Source organism: Aquarana catesbeiana, linkage group LG03, assembly GCF_042186555.1.
Source record: "Aquarana catesbeiana isolate 2022-GZ linkage group LG03, ASM4218655v1, whole genome shotgun sequence".
NCBI lineage: Eukaryota > Metazoa > Chordata > Amphibia > Anura > Ranidae > Aquarana > Aquarana catesbeiana.
Window position 1 is genome coordinate 260,961,881 of NC_133326.1, and position 18,058 is coordinate 260,979,938.

At 42.4% G+C, this 18,058-nt stretch overlaps 1 protein-coding gene across 2 annotated transcripts in view; it reads left to right on the top strand.

Annotated features, from left to right (window-relative positions):
• CAPS2 (calcyphosine 2) overlaps window positions 1–18,058 on the top strand; it is a 204,822-nt gene that overhangs the window by 63,131 nt on the left and 123,633 nt on the right. For both annotated transcript variants that reach the window (XM_073620021.1, XM_073620023.1), the window contains 2 exons: window positions 1,412–1,479; window positions 6,037–6,150. In XM_073620021.1, the coding sequence (XP_073476122.1) occupies window positions 1,412–1,479; window positions 6,037–6,150 (182 nt within the window). The remainder of the gene's footprint in view (window positions 1–1,411; window positions 1,480–6,036; window positions 6,151–18,058) is intronic.

The window sequence follows — 18,058 nt, forward strand, 5'->3', positions numbered from 1 at the left end:
AGATATATACATATAAGCTACCTGCCACTTCTACTATTAACCTCATATTCAAGGAGCTATGACCAGAGTGGCCATCATCCTTATATTCAGTTACAGATCTCAGATGACGGGGGGGACCTCTAGCCCTTTTTGAATAGCTTATTTGCCCCACTATGTTCTCGAGAGTAAGGTAATACCAAGTATGTATATGTCCATGTTGTTCAATCACCTTCTGTTTGTATAAAAACTATGTATCAACACTTTGTTTGCAATAAAAACTTTTATGGAAAAAATGTATCCAGGGTCTTGCATACTGGTGATCTGTCACAGATGCATTCATGCCATAAATTTCTAAAGCCTTATGTGCTGTACCCACACAAGTAGCAAATTAGTCCATGGTATCAAACTTTTACAGCCATTCTCCCCCAAGGTTCTGTGGAACCCTGGGGTTCTTCCAGGGGTTGCTAGTGGTTCCTTGAGCTGTAGCTGATTGACCTCCCATCTGATAGTGCCTGGATAGTTCCATGGTCAATGCCACTTGGCAGAGCCAGTGACATGATAACCATGATCTTTTTAGCTGTCGGTAGCTGTGGCATTGTGACTACCACTGTCAGGGGGTCATTCTTTCATTCCTCCTTTGGCCACCAATGTAAAAGGGGCCAGTCCTCCATTCTTCTTTTGACCACCAGGTTCCTTTGGGATGAAAAAGTTGGGAATGACTAAACTCTTGCAGTAGTCGATATCATGCAATAATTCAACTTTAGAGATATCTGAAGGACATATTCAAGCTGATACCTGTTACAGATATACTGTAAATAGAAGACTGTACAGCCTTTTCTTCAGCAAGGTTACATTGATTAGTTGATATACAATGTCCAGAGGTCACCTTTACTGGTTTGAGAAACTCACTTAATAGTTATAAATCAGAAACTGACAATACTGTAATCAGCTTGTTCATTGTTGCTGAGTTTTTCTTGAGTGATATCTAACCCGCCCCCACTTTAGAATGGATATTTTTTTGTCTGTTTTAAGAACTTATCTGCAACATAAACTCATAAAGGACCAAACTGTGTTGCTTAGCTCTGCTTAGGACGTGTGCATTTTAATGCATTGCTAAGCAATGCGCTGTAGATGTTCAAGTGCTGAAGGGATTTACTGTGTTTTTTTTTGTACTGGATGATTCTGAATTTAATTGGAGATGTTGCTGACATTTTAGCTGCTTTAGGATATGCCTGAATTCTTAGCTCGTGACGGGAGTCTGGCAGAGGCCTTGGAAGCATAAAGCTTCCCTAGAATAGAAGGATGAAATCCCCTTGTCACTTGTAAATCTCAACACTGTCTTGAAATGCACATTAAGTTGATTATCCTACTTTCAGCTAAAATAAAATGTTTTTTGTTTTTTTTTTTTGTTTTCACCTGGTTATGATTGCAGGAGGATATGGCTGCAGAGAGAAGAAAACAGGCTGTTGTAGAGCAAGTTATGATAGACCAGCTGTCTAGGTATAATATAATATGAAAACATTTTGAATATAATACTCTAATAATACTATACTCTTTCATCTTTATTTTTCTGTAAGTAGATCCTTGATTCAAACCTTTTTCACCTTTATTATTCTGAAAGTAGATCCATGATTCAAACCTAAGGCCAGCCATACACAGTTCAAATGCTGAACCTGCCGAGATTCAAACTGTAATGGGCAGGCTGAATGTACCAAGTTGATCAATCAATCAACTTGGGTACAACCAGCCTGCTGGATTCTCTTGCGATTATCGCTAGCGGCTGCTATAGCCGCTAGCAATAATCATTGTCTTCTCCCGGAGGGAGGCCCCCCGTTGCTGTTTTCACTGTCTGTGTTGATGGAGGAACTGTGTTTGCAGAAGAGAAAATCCCACAGTGTATGACCAGCCTGAAACCCCGTACACAAGTGTACATTAGCCGGTCTGACAGAAGCTGTTTGGCCGGCTTCTGTTGGACAAGCATGCTCGAAAACCAGCAGCCGACCGGCTCCCGATAAGCGCTCTCAGCCAATGGCTGAGAGCACTACCTGGAGTGTTCTGGCAGGGGGGGGGAGGGCGCATCCCCCTGTCAGAACACAACAACTCATTGGGGGAGATAACTGTACTGACATCAGACTGTTAGTACAGCAGCTCTGACTGGAGCTGTCAGTTTTTTTTTTCGTTCAACCCAAAAAATATTAGTGTGTACCAGGCTTAAGTGTGGAAAAACAGTAAAGTCCTCCCTCAGTACCAGTGCAGTGGGATTCTACTCTGTCTTTTATTTATACTGGGGAAATAAAGCTGGCCATAAACAATAGACAGTGATTGGATGTGCATTTTTTTTTTTTTTTAGCATATTACAACATAGACATGAACAGTGTTATCTTGCAACAGTAGTTTGCCAGCCAGTAATTTTTTTTCATCTAGTAAAGGGTCATTGGGAGTGTTGACATTCTTCCCTATACACATAAGCATTGTATTACAATCTAGCTAAATAGCAAAATAAGGAAATTACTATCAGTATCTGTTGGTACCTTTCACCAATGGAAGCATTGCCATGATGTGTTTTGTTGTAATAACAACAGACTGGATCTTTATTTTTCAATAGGGTACTACTATCAAGATTATTTCTAACCTGGTCTAACCATATATATCTTAATATTATAGAGACCATTGTAGCCATTCGAAAGGTAAAAAAAATAAACAGATTTGCTTTTAAATAACAGTTTTAACTTTGGTTATGGATTACCAGGGCTTACTTTAAAGATTATTGTTCTGGAGGGCAGTATTTTCAATGTGGAGCTAAAATCAAGAACACGGAGATATGTCCTCAAATTAGTAGAAGGAAAGTAAAAAAATAATCTTAGAAAGTATTTTTGCCAAAAGAGTAATTGATGCTTGGAATAAACTTCCAGCAGAAGTAGTGAGTCAGTCAACAGTAAGCAACAGCTTACTGACTAAGCGAAGAAATTTGTGAAATGCGTCAACCATGCTCCCCTCTGTGCTGTCATGATGATGTGACCAATATCGATTTTCACGTTGCATGTTTTTAAACCAATAAGTATATATTTTTAATAAGCAGTTTTTCCTCATATTTTGAAGTGCAGTCAATCGTTTTGTCCTGAGTCAGTCAACAGTAGCTGGATTCAATTATGTTTGGAACAAACATAGATCTATTTAAAAAAGGTTAATAGGAATGCATACAGTACCTGACCGCGAGATTGTGTTTCCAGTGCGATCCTATCGCACTGGTTCTCGGTGTCAGGGTACTGTGCATTTCGTGCTGGCTCGCTCATCGGGAAAGGAAAACTTTTTTTCCTTTCGCGATGAGCGACAGGCAGTGCTGACAGCTGTCTGGTATGAATCATGAGGGGGAATGCCGCGCCAAATTTTAAATAAAAACATAGCGTGGGTTCCCCCCAAGGAGCATACCAGGCCCTTAGGTCTGGTATGGATCGTAAGGGGAACCCCCCTACGCCGAAAAATCGGCGTGGAGGTCCCCCCAAAATCCATACCAGACCCTTATCCGAGCACGCAGCCTGGCCGGTCAGGAAAGGGGGTGGGGACAAGCGCGCGCCCCCCCTCCTGAACCGTACCAGGCTGCATGCCCTCAATGGGGGGGGGTTGGGTGCTTTTTGGGGAGGGGGGAGCCCTGCGGGCCCCCCCACCCCCCCACCCCAAAGCACCTTGTCCCCATGTTGATGAGGACAGGGGCCTCTTCCCGACAACCCTGGCCGTTGGTTGTCGGGGTCTACGGGCGGAGGGCTTATCGGAATCCGGGAGCCCCCTTTAATAAGGGGGCCCCCAGATCCCGGCCCCCCATGGTACCCCTACCCATTCACCTAGGGAAAAAAGTGTCATTAAAAAAACACTACACAGGTTTTAACAGTAATTTATTAGGCAGCTCCGGGGGTCTTCTACCGACTTTGGGGTCTTCTTCCAACTTCTCTGCTCTCTCTGGCCTCTTCTCCCAGTGTTCGGCTTCTTCTCCCGGTGTTCCGCCTCTACTCCCGGTGTTCGGCTTCTTCTCCTGGTGTTCGGCCTCCTCTCCCGGTGTCCGGTTCTTCTGCCGGGCTCCTTCCGCTATCTTCTGCTCTTTTGCCGCTCTTTTACTAGCAGTGGTCCGGTTGGAAGCATCACACACCGCTTGTTTAAAAATCCTTGTGTGAGTGGGCCAGATCTTATTTGTCTCAGTTAAGTAAAAGAACAAGTGTTGTGCACAATTTGTTCATTAGTATAGCCAATAAAAACTAAAACAGGACCCAGTATGTCCAAGGACAGATCTGTCTTACCACCCACCATTCTCAGAGAAGCACTGGCCCATATTTGGGAAACTCAAGAGCTGACTTTTAACAAGCCAAACAGCCTAGTTTAAGTTTATAAGCATAAACTTGCCTTTCTCAGAAAGCATCTTGTAGAACCTCTTGTGAAACCACTCAGGACCTTGTATTTACCATTTTTTTTTCCTGACACCATGGGAATGCAGTATTCTCTCAGTGATGGGTGGGGACAGCTACAGATTCAAGGTGAGTATTGCAGCAATAGTTGCTTTTATTTTTTTTTCCCACATCCGCTTTAAAGAACAAAAATGACCTGAGTTGGGCTTTAATGCAAACAATATTATTATGAGACAAGATTTTCATTCTATCAGGTTTTCAAAATAAAGTTATATGAGGGTAGACATATTTGTTCCTCAATTATGCATGCTTGCCTTCTTTTTTTTGGCTGTACAGTGAGAGTCTGATGAGAATGTACTCAAAATTGTGTGCTCTATGAGACTTATCCTGTTAGGCCTCATGCACACTGGGCATTTAGAGCATGAGCATGAGATCTGGCCTTCTGGTACTTGCAGAAGGCACAGGCACACCTCTGTTACTGGCATCCTGTTAAACTCTATGAGAGGCTGAAAGATGCTGCAGCTGGATGGGGCTGAATGATGCTGTTTAAAGCAGTGTGTGCCCAGGGACAAAAGCCCGAAACACAGGATGCTTGTATTCCATGCACCTGTCCCTGCCCTAAACATCAGTACCACTCAGCACATTGTCTATCCTCAGCAACTTTCAGCCTCTCGTTGAATTTTAAAGTGGAATTCAAGGCTAAAACTAAGCTTAAAACTACTGTAGAAGGAAGATGCATACATTTACGTATTCTCAGAGCACTCCGGGTTGGTCACATGATCTCCCCAGTGACTGGCTTTAGAAGAGTGGAGAGAACACCGACAACCAATGTATTGCCTGGGCTGTGACATTACCCATAGGCTTACTATGGGGCATCCGTTGTTGCTGTCCCTCCTCTTCCCTGAAGCAGGCCGTTGGGAGCCGATCACGTGACCGAACTAGAGCACCTTGAGAATAGGTATTAGCATCATACTTCTATAGGGTGGTGGTGTTAGAAAGGGAGTGGAAGTAGTTTTAAGTTTAGTCAGTTCTAGCCCTCAATTCCACTTTAAAAGCTGCTGGCAGCTGGGCTGGATGATGAACCTGTGCCTTCCGCTTGCACTAAAACGCTGGGATCTCATGCATTGGTGGCTAAATTCCCAGCGTGCATGAGGCCTATATTGTTATCTCATAGTAATCTAGCAAGGACCTGACTGCACTGCCTTAAATACAGATAGCTAACAAGACAACTTCTGTAGGTAACACTATAATGAAAATATAACACATTGTGCAGATGAAATGTGAATAGCTTGTGAAAAGTTTTTTAAAGGGAAACAAAATAAAAATGTACAAAAGATTCCCTTTCATACAAACTACTACTCATCTATGAACACAAGGGGCTTAATACCCCCAACCTAAGCAGCTAAACTACATTTCCTCTGTGTCCCCAAAAGCTCTAAAACAGAAACATTAGAACACAATCACTTCTGTTTTAAGATTTATTATCTGATGACATCAGCCAGCAATTATAGTTCTAACCAGCAGGCAGCCTCTTTTGTCAAGTTTATTTATTCAGTTAATAGTTTGATAACATTTAGCTTCATTTGTTTCTCATGATTATTTTAATGTCAGCGTTTACATTTTGCTTTTATAGCTGAAAGTGCATGCTGTGTTGTATTCATAGGGCTGTTATCAGTGACCCAGAGCAAAATGCAAGTTCATCCATTCTGAATAATCCTCAGCAAGATGTAGCATCTGCCCCTCTCCGCTTGAAGAAGAGAACCTTACATGAGACCAAGTAATATATACTGTATATATATATTTATTCACTTTTTGTCTGAACAAATGAAAACACAGTCTATTGTTTTATTCCTACTTTGATTCTCAGCAAACACTATATGGCTTATACATTGCCCTTAAAAATAATCACCTTCTTGGAAGTTCACAGTGCCCTTTAAAAATAATCACCTTCTTGGAAGATCATTTTATTAACCACTTCCATACCGGGCCTATTCCGGATTTCCTCTCCTACATGTAAAAATCATAATTTTTTTGCTAGAAAATTACTCAGAACCCCCAAACATTGTATATATATTTTTAGCAGAATTCCCAGGGAACAAAATGGTGGTTGTTGCACTTTATGAATGGTTCCGTAAATAGGGTGTGACTTGTCATGCAACTTTGATCTGTCAAATCGTATGACAAGTCGCACTGGTGTGAACAGGGGCTTACAAAGCCAGACAGTTAGTTATTTAACAATCAAAGTTATTTATCAAAGGCATCGTCTTTGATATGTGTGCATAGTCAAGGGGTCTCAAGTTACTGTAGTATAAATACATATTTATTTGGAAGGTCCAAAAAGAACAGATTGAGGCTCTTTTACTAATGAAGTTGAGAATGTTTAAATAAATTGAGTAAATGTTAAAGTGATACTAAAGGTTATTATTATTTTTTTTTTATTATTAAAATAAAATAATGTTTTACTTGTCTGCTCTGTGTAATGTTATTGCACAGAAGGGGTCCTTTAACTCCTCCTTGACCGTCCCCCACCAGTGCTTTCCGCTTTTCCTTACTCTGGTGCCCTCTTAGCAAGCTGGTTGCTAGGGGGGCACCCATGCACGTGCACCAGATCCAGGCTGTGTGCATCCATAGTCACACACAGCACTGGTAAGTCCTGCTCCCTTCTCACAGGATTTTGATTGACAGCAGCAGGAGCGTCCCACTGCTCAGTGTCTCCTGTGAGACCAGGAAGTTAGAGCAGCTGTGCTGCTGCTGGCATTGTGCTGGAGCAGTAGCAGAAGTTAGGTAAGTATTTAGGGCTGAGAGGGGTAGGGCAGGTAGTGGGGAGGTTTTATACCTTAATGCAGAGAATGCAGTAGCCTCCCTGGCGGTATGATTATGTCAAATTTTTGCGTCTCAAAGCGGTACAATTATTTTGCATAGAAATTTGGCGTTTTATATTGTAGGCCTGTAATTCTTAGTAATAACACACTTAAATCTGTCCACCAAGAGTCTAGTAGATATCCCGGATATGATAAAGTTTGAAACACAAAATCATAAATTATAATATAATAAATAACTATAAATAATTATAAAAAATAATAATATAATAATAATAAAATTAATTTCCCCACGATTCACTATCGCTCAATTCTGCAGATGTTCTAATTTATTATCGCTGTTTTCTAGCTGGTCTAAAGCCACTTTTGACGTAAAGGGACACTTTTTGGTTGCTATGACAATCTCAAGTTTCTAGGCAGAAAGAACAGTATATATAATATAAAACTGCATGCAGGCCATTGGACAAAGCACTGGGGACAAAAGGGATGTGAAATAATTTCATACAGTAATGTAATCTGTAAGATTACAGTGTACTGTATGTATTATGATTTTCCACTTTTTTGAATTTGCCGCCGGGCTCCGCCCCCGTGCATCGTGACGCTCTCAGGGAACGGAGCCCGGCACAGAGAGGCTTCGGGCAGAGGACAGAGCCCACAGACACAGCGGGGGGACATCGCAGGATCCTGGGGACAAGGTAAGTATACCGCACCAGGATCCTGCAATACAATCCCGAGTGTGGCTCTGGGTTACCGCTAATGGGGCTGAAATTTAACCCCGAGCTGCACTCGGGAAAACCGCCAGGGAGGTTAAGGTAAAAAAAACATTTTGACTTTAGAACCACTTTAACATCAATTATTCAATCATGGGCAAATTAACTAATTCAACAGGAATTAGCTTTTCACATAGTAAGCGCAGGTAAGTATAACATGTTTGTTAAATTCATAAAACTGAGACTTTAGTATCACTTTAACCTTGACAAGTCAGAGGATGGATAGAATAGAATAGAAGTCTTGAATATCCCTTGGAATACAGTTAACTTTCACTTTTTGCCTTGTTCTGCCTATGTTTTCTTTGATTATTACATATATCTCTTACTACCTTTCTGCCAGTATTTTGCATCATTCTTCAAAAACAGGACCAGGTAGAAATCTTTTATCATACAATGTTTCCTGATTTTTTTTTTTTTTACATCCTTTTTTCATCATTTTCTCTCAGTGTATGACTCATGTTGTGACTGCATTAATAACGTTTCAAAGTCATTTTAGAAGAACAAAGACTCGCTAAGTAGATTAACTTGGAAATCTCATGATGTGAGATTCACTAAACCAAATACAAGTAAAGCCAGGAGTTATGCTCATCCATTGACAAAGAAGAGGGGAAACATTTGACTAGAAACTATTTCAATGTACATCATGTTCTAGTGAATATACTGAATATAAATCACTTTTTTGGCTTTGTACTTGGATAAGGACACTATCTAATTTTTAGACATGCAGTCAGTTCGGGTTTTAGTGAAAAAGAAAGAACTAATTTAAACCGCACTCTCTAAAGTGTGTAAAAGCTAAACCATAATTACACAAAATTGTGCTAAACCATGTTATGTCAACAATTAAATGCAATCAATTGATCAACCTTTATTCATACAATAGAGTGCAAATGCATTTTAGGTATTGAAATGCAAGTATCCAAGCAATTAAATAATGAGTGTCCAAACCATAAAGTGATAAAAAGTGAATCTTTGTGATCCCGGTAGAAATGATTAGAAGTGACTGTGTATCTGTCAGAAACCATGAATCAGACTGAGACAGAAGTACAGTTAAATCACACTTGTTTAATAATGATAAAAAAAAGGTAAACAGAGTAAAAGTAGTCAAAACATAGCCAGAGTTCAGGAACCGGAACAGATAGCCAGACAAGCCAAAACGCCAGGGAGCAAGAGATGAGCGTAGTAGAACAGCAAGCAGGATCTGGAGCCAGAAGGAATCTCAGCCAAGCAAGTCTATAACAGGAACACAGGAGAGCGTCTCTAGAGATGTGACCAAGGCGAAAGCAGAGATCATCTGGACTGGACGTCTTAAGTAGGCAGGACCGACGAGCAGGATCATCAACAGGTGAGTCACTGTGGAGAGATATGAGCTGGCAATTAGCCAACAGCTGAGCGGCCAGCTCAGAGAAGGAAGGGCTGGGCCCAGCCCTGACAGTATCTTCCTCCACCAACACCTTTCCACATCATACTCACTGGATCGCCATGACACCCATTACAGGTAGTCAAATTCGCAGAAGAATCAACCAAAGTGAGAAAAGGTCCTTCCAGACTTGGATCGTATCGTTAAATCGGCAGACATTCGTGGGGTAATGAAAAGGATTCCCATAGTGAAGTTCGTCATGACTTTATTAAAAAGTTGAAGTAAAAAATTCCATCGCAAATTGGAAGCAGGGATGCCATGTGCGCTCCAGCTGCGTCTCAAATGGGCGGAAGTGATGTATCACGCTCAAAGCATCCAACGCGTTTCATCAGCACGTTCTGACATCATCGGGGTCATATGACCGGATACGTCATCTCCCCAATTTATACAAATCCGCCTATGTAGGATATCCAATCTGATACCATCCTTCCCAAAAATCTACAGAAAACTCCAATCAAGATACACATTATACTATATAGCCAATTACCTCTTAGAAAAGATCTAAATTGACCAAGAAAATTAATAAAAAAAAAAATGTAAATTATTTTTTAAAATTATATATAAAATTCAATTGGACTCAAAAACTAGATGGACTCAGAAAGGTCTATATCTAAATAAAGTGGCGTACATAAAAAGTTTAAGCACCATCTTGTGGCGATATAGTATATTCTGTATTTAGTTCAAATTGGAACACCTTTAACAATACAGTTGATAATTTCATATTTTTATTGACCTAATAATTGGATAAATAACAGTTTAGATTTTATTTTTTGATATTCTCTGTATCATATTGCCCCCTCTCCAGTGTGGTTCTATTTTATCTATCCAAAAAAAGTTGCTACACTAGGATCTTTATTGTGATGTACTCTGAAATGATTTGAAAGGCTATGTTTTGGAAACCCTTTTTTAATATTATTAAGATGCTCATTTATTTGGGTGCTTAAATTCATTTTAGTGCACCCTACGTATTGTAACCCGCAAGGGCAGATGATTAGGTTACATGGGTGGATTTACATGTTATAAATTTATCAATCTTATACTCATTGGTTACATGGGTTAGATAGACCTATGTTTCAGAATATGAAGTAAAAATGTGAATAATAGGACTTTAAATATTCCTCCAGTGAACACGAATATACATTGATATTAATAAAAAAATACAAAACTTTATTTCTTCCAATAAATCTATACAAAAACACATATTTCATATAGCTGCTTACATTAATACCAATGTTCAGCATCCACTATAAGCACGCATAGATGGTCAAGATAGAGAAATGAGGTTGACGCGTTTCATGGGACTCCCCGCTTCTTCAGGATCCTTTATCTCTTGAGCAATGACAAACAGCCAAAAGAGTTACTTCTAGAAATAGAAAATACATATATTGTTTACAACGCCTTTAAAGGGGTTGTAAAGGTAAAAGTTTTTTCACCTTAATGCATTCTATGCATTAAGGTGAAAAAACATCCGACAATACCGCCCCCCCCAGCCCCCCTGCTTTACCTACCTGACCCCTCGAAAGTCCCGCGCTCGCCCCTGACATCCTCTTCGTCGCTCAGCCTGGCCGTTGATTGGTTACAGTGGATGGATTAAAAGCAGCGCAGCCATTGGCCTGGGGGGGCGGGGCCGAGTTATACAGTGAGCGGCTATGGCCGCCGGCTCTATCACGGGAGCGCACCCGCAAGTACTCAACACCATGCGAGGGAGCTTGCATGAAGGTGTTGAGTCCTTGCAGGGGGGAGCCGAGACAGCCACTGAGGGACCCCAGAAGACCAGGTTCGGGACCACTCTGTGCAAAACAAGCTGCACAGTGGAGGTAAGTATAACATGTTTGTTATTTAAAAAAAATATATATATATCTTTAGTGATCCTTTAACAAGGTAAGATATTAATCACCAAACCTTATATAGATGTATAATGTAAGTGCATAATAAACTGTCCCCAAAGGTGACGGAGGAGAAAAGAAAAAAAAAAGTGTTTTTTTTTTATTATTATCAATGTATCTTCATGTACACTGGAGGGGTATTTAACCAAGGATAATACCCTCCACTGACACATTATAGGTAAAACTTCCCCCACACACATCTAATATATGTTCTTTTGTTTCAGAATATGAGTATCCCTGTAATGAAAATGGAATTATTACTTATAGATGTGGTTGGCAAGCCTATTTTTATTACTTTTCTTTCGTTTTTGAAAAGCAAACATATTCCTTTCACTAGTATATGCAGTCTTATTTTTAAAGGAGTTGTAAAGGCAGAAGGTTTTTTACCTTAATGCATTCTATGCATTAAGATAAAAACTGTGTGTAGCAACCTCCTCAGTACCCCCAAGTTACTTACCTGAGCCCCATCTCTCTCCAGTGATGTCCATGAGTGTCCTTGAGTGGCCATCCGGGACTCTCCTCCTGATTGGCTGAGACACAGCAAGGGTGCCATTTGTCCCGCTGCTGTCAATCAAAGTCATTTAGCCAATCAGAGGAGAGAGGGGACAGGGCCGGATCGGGGGTCTGTGTCTAAATGGACACATGGAGTTGTGACTCGACTCGGGTTTCCCCATAGCAAGCTGCTTGCTGTGGGGGCACTGAACAGGAGGGAGGGGCCAGGAGAGGTGAAGAGGGACCCGAGAAGAGGAGGATCCGGGCTGCTCTGTGCAAATTCAATGCACATGTTTGTAATTTTAAAACAAACAAAAAACAAGACTTTACAATCACTTTAAGTATACTATGATGGGCTTTAACCACTTCAATACAGGGCTTTTATACACCCTTCCTTCCCAGACCAAATTTTAGCTTTCAGCGCTCTCACACTTTGAATGACAATTACTCAGTCATGCTACACTGTACCCAAACCAAATTTTTATCATTTTTTTCTCAGAAACATAGCTTTCTTTTGGTGGTATTTAATTGCTGCTGGTTTTTTTTATTTTTTGCAATATAAGCGAAAAAAGAGAGAAATTTTTGAAAAAAAAACACTTTTTTTTTAGTTTCTATTGTAAAATTATGCAAATAAGTAATTTTTCTTCATAAATTTGGGCCAAAATGTATACTGCTACATATCTTTAGTAAAAATAACCCAAATTAGTGTATATTATTTGGTCTCTGTGAAAGTTATAGAGTCTACAAGCTATGGTGCAAATCATTGGAAAATGATCACATCTGATCACACCTGATGTACTGAAGGCCTATCTCAATTCTTGAGGCCCTAACAAGCCAGGAAAGTACAAATACCCCCCAAATCACCCCTTTTTGGAAAGCAGACATTCCAAGGTATTTAGCAAGAGGCATGGTGAGCTTTTTGAAGTTGTAATTTTTTCCCACAATTCTTGGAAATTTTTTTTTTTTTTTTCACAAAATTGTCATAATAACAAGTTATTTCTCTCACACAGCACATGCATACTTGCAATGACACCCCAAAATACATTCTGCTACTCCTCCTGAGTATAGTGATACCACATGTGTGAGACTTTTACACAGCCTGGCCACATACAGAGGTCTAACATCCAACTAGCACCGTCAGGCGTTTTACGAGCATAAATTGCACATCTCATATGATGACAACCTATCACACTTTTTAAGGCCCTGGAGCACCAGGTCAATGGAAACTCCCACAAAATGACCCCATTTTGGAAAGCTAACACCCCAACATATAATCTATGAGGCATAATTAGTCTTTTGAATGGTTCATTTTTTTCCCGAAGTTTTTGGAAACTGTGGGAAAAAAATGAAAACGCATTTTTTTTTACACAAAGTTGTCCATTCATAAGATATTTCCAACACATAGCATGTACATAGCAAAAATGACACCCCAAAATACATTCTGCTACTCCTCCTGAGTATGGCGATACCAAATGTGTGAGACTTTTACACAGCCTGGCCACATACAGAGGCCCAACATTGAAGTAGCAGCTTCAGGCATTCTAGGAGCATAAATTACACATCTCATTTCTCAACCACCTATTACAAATTTGAAGGCCCTGGAGCACCAGGACAATGGAAACGCCCACAAAATGACCCCATTTTGGAAAGCTAACACCCCAACGTATAATCTCTGAGGCATAATTAGTCTTTTGGATGGTTCATTTTTTTCCCGAAGTTTTTGGAAACTGTGGAAAAAAAATGAAAATGCATTTTTTTTACACAAAGTTGTCCATTCATAAGATATTTCCAACACATAGCATGTACATAGCAAAAATGACACCCCAAAATACATTCTGCTGCTCCTCCTGAGTGTGGCGATACCAAATGTGTGAGACTTTTACACAGCCTGGCCACATACAGAGGCCCAACATTGAAGTAGCAGCTCCAGGCATTCTAGGAGCATAAATTACACATCTCATTTCTCAACCACCTATTACAATTTTGAAGGGCCTGGAGCACCAGGACAACGGAAACGCCCACAAAATGACCCCATTTTGGAAAGCTAACACCCCAACGTATAACCTATGAGGCATATTTAGTCTTTTGAATGGTTCGTTTTTTTCCCGAAGTTTTTGGAAACTGTGGAAAAAAAATGAAAACGCATTTTTTTTACACAAAGTTGTCCATTCATAAGATATTTCCAACACATAGCATGTACATAGCAAAAATGACACCCCAAAATACATTCTGCTACTCCTCCTGAGTATGGCGATACTACATGTGTGAGACTTTTACATAGTCTGGCCACATACAGAGGCCCAACATCCAAGTAGCACTGTCAGTTGTTCTAGGAGCATACATTACACACAAATTCCTGCCAACCTATCACATTGTTGAAGGCCCTTCATATTTCTAACACATAGCATGTACTGTACATACCAATTACAAACCAAAATACATTCTGCTGAGTAAAGGGTAAAGAAAAGATTACCTGCAGTTTTAGTAGTGCAGTGGTCCACAGAGAAGAGCATCGGTCCAGGCAGCAGGCAGGAACGTGGACAGCGACAGCAAAACAGGCAGCAGGCAGGAATAGTCAGTACAGGTAGAGATGTCAGCACAGCCAAAGCATTAGTCCAGATAGCAGGCAGGGATGTGGTCAGCAGCAACAAAAGGATCAAAGGATCGTCCATGCAGCAGGCAGGAATACTGTCCATAGTACATGCAGCTGGCAGAGGTATGGTCAGCACAGCCAGAGTATTTGTCCAGGGAGCAGGCAGTACCATCAAGCTTAGGGCATCGGTCAGGAAAGAATGGGGACAGGGGTAGAGGCTTCTCCCACCCAAATCGCTTTGAAGCCTCCGGGCAACCAGACCCTGTTCTGGGAACACAGAAAACCAAAAACTGGTTTTCTGAACTCAGAACACTATTCTGGAGCCCCTCACATATGGGAGACCCCTGTGTAGCAGGGTGAAAGATCAATCCAAGGGGCAGGCAAAAACATGGTCAACAGGCCGAGGTCAGTGCAGGTAAAAGGCAGAAATAGACGGTAGGCAGAGGCATAGTCGATACAGTCCAGGGTCAGTTCACGTGAAAGGCAAAAACATGGCGGAAAAACAGTGCAGACCGTAGGCAGAGGAATAGTCGAGAAACATGCCAGGGTCGGTTCACATAGAAGGCAATAATATGGTTGGTTGAGGAAGGGAAATATTCAGGACAGAAATTAAAAACGGGTAAATGGCAGTATTAGAAATATGGACTAATAATTTTCCAGAGTGTGATATCGCTTGAAGCATTCTCCGATGCAAAGGCCAGGTTGGGAGGGACAGTCGGTACAATGGAAGCTGGTATCTTTCCTAATTCCTCTTTTCGTGCACACCCGACATTTTTTTTGGCGTCGTCTTCCAGATCCTGTTGGTGGAATATGGTCTGGGAAATGGCGCTCATGTAGTCTGCTGACAGAATCGGATCGAATGCTTTCTGGGGGGGATACTTGCTGATAAATCAGGGCAGTGACAATGTCTTAAATAAACTTTATGAAGGTGGTGGGTGTTTCTGTGGACTTTTGGTAGATTATGAAAGAATTTAAAAGGGCCAAATGAAAAAAGTAAATTGCGACTTTTTTGTACCAGAATAAGGATTTTCTTGTTGAAAGATAGGGCTGCAACAACTGATCATTTAAATCCACCCCCCCCATGTATTTATTGTACACGTTGATACAGGAAGGCTTGTGAACGGTACCGCGTCTTCTGTGAAGTTCCACCGAGGTGTCATCGTGGATGGTGGACATGATGTACACGTCTTTTTTATCCCTCCACTTCACAGCCAACACTTCTTCGTTCCTCAAGCTTGTCGATTCCCCCCTTGGAATGTTTGTGGTGACAAGACACTGTGGGAAGCCCTTTCGGTTTTTTCTAGCTGTACCACAGGCCAAAGTTTGTTTGAGATATAGGTGGCGGAGAAGGGGCAAACTCGTATAATAATTATCCATATAAATATGGTACCCCTTTTGGAGGAGTGGGAATGCCAACTCCCAAACAATTTTCCCACTTATTCCCATGTACGAGGGACACTCAGGGGGCTGGAGCTGGGAATCTTTCCCTTCGTACACGCGGAATGCGTACACATAACCGGTGGCACTTTCACAAAGCTTGTTAAGCTTCAAGCCATACCTCGCCCTCTTACTGGGTATATATTGTTTGATTCCCAGCCGGCCTGTGAAATGCACCAGGGATTCGTCCACAGATATATTTTTTTCAGGGACATAAACTTCGGCAAACTTCTGGGAAAAAAAATGAATTAGGGGGCGAACTTTATATAATTTGTCAAAGTTTGGGTGATTTCGGGGGGGGGGCACTGTGAGTTGTCATTGAAATGCAAGAAGCGCATTATGATTTCGTATCGGGACCTGGACATGGCTGATGAAAAAATTGGCATATGTTGGATGGGTTTGGTGGACCAATACTTATGAATTTCATTTTTTTTTGTAAGCCCCATGTTCAGGGTTAGGCCTAAAAACAATTTTAGCTCCACTGCTGTTAGCGGTCTCCACTCAAAAGGGCGGGCATAGCTGGAGCTGGGGTTGGTTGCAATAAATTGTTGGGCAAACAGATTAGTTTGGTCCACGATGCCTTGAATCAATTCATTCGGGAAAAATAAATTTAAAAAATCAATTTTTGAAAATCCTGCAGTGTTGACCTGCACACCCGGCTGTGCTGTAAAAGGGGGGATCGTGGCTGACCCTGTGGTAGAAGGCAGCCACAATGGGTTTGCCAAGGAATCTGGAAGATGGGTTTGGGCCCTACTTCTTTGGCGTCCACTTGTGCTGGGTCTTTCCTCCTGGGGTCTAGCAGCGCTTGTACTGGGCCCCTCCTCCTGGGGTCTACCGCCGCCGGCACTGCTGGTAGCTGCCTGGTTTTCAGACCGTCGTCTTTTTGGATGGACTACTTCCTCCTCTGATTCGGATCCCGATGTGCTGCCTTCGGGGGGCTCATATTCCGAATCAGAACCAGAATCTGAACTGAGCGGTGAGAGCTCCCCGTTGCTCTCATCGGTCAGACTCAGTATCTGGTATGCCTCTTCTGGGGTGTACATCTTTCTGGACATAGTGGCTGACTGGCTGTATGTACTCTGGTGGCAAGTGATGAGGTGGCGGGTACTCTGGTGGCAGATGATGAGGTGGCGGGTACTCTGGTGGCAGATGATGAGGTGGCGGGTACTCTGGTGGCAGATGATGAGGTGGTGGGTATTCTGGTGGCAGATGATGAGGTGGCGGGTACTCTGGTGGCAGATGATGAGGTGGCGGGTACTCTGGTGGCAGATGATGAGGTGGCGGGTACTCTGGTGGCAGGTGATGAGGTGGCGGGTACTCTGGTGGCAGGTACTCTGGTGGTGAGGTGGCGGGTACTCTGCTGGCAAGTACTCTGGTGGCAGGTGATGAGGTGGCGGGTACTCTGGTGGCAGGTGATGAGGTGGCGGGTACTCTGGTGGCAGGTGATGAGGTGGCGGGTACTCTGGTGGCAGGTGATGAGGTGGCGGGTACTCCTGATGGACAGGTACTCTGAGGTGACAGGTACTCTGAGGTGACAGGTACTTTGAGGTGACAGGTACTCTGAGGTGACAGGTACTCTGAGGTGACAGGTACTCTTTATTTAGGAGGGGCGATCTGGGCACAGTAGTACATGTAATTAGTAACTCACTGTTAGCTGATCTCTTCTCCTCACACTGGATCGGTGTGTGAGGAGAAGAGCCCAGCAACAGCAGTTACTGTCTGACTGTGTGTGTTTGTTTACATTAGTGACCGGCTGTGATTGGACACAGCCGGTCATGTGATGCAGAGCCATGTCATTGGCTACAGTGATCGGGGCTGAGCTGTATCCAGGGGAAAAGCCTCAGCCCCGATCACCGCCCTGATCACCGCTCTTCCGCCGGAAACCAGCAGAATACACAGCGCTTCCCAATGCCGCTCTGCATCCGCCATTACCGCCGTTACCGACGCTCCGCCGCCCGCCGCCGCCGCCACTTCAATACCCCCATCGGGGAACGGCTGTGTCCTGAGGGACACAACGGTACCCCGATCGCCGCTCTGCGAGCCCCCGGGGGCCCGCAGTAGCGGCGGAAAGCCGAGGACGTCATATGACGTCCACCCAGGATGGGAGATCCCGTCTGTGGACGTCATTTGACTATGGCCGGGTATTGAAGTGGTTAAGCAAACCAGCAAAACAACTAGCTCAACATTTCATAAATTTAAAGCTGGACTCCAGAAAATATAAAGGACACAAATAAATGCAGCTTTGTAATAATTCATATTTCAAAAAGAACA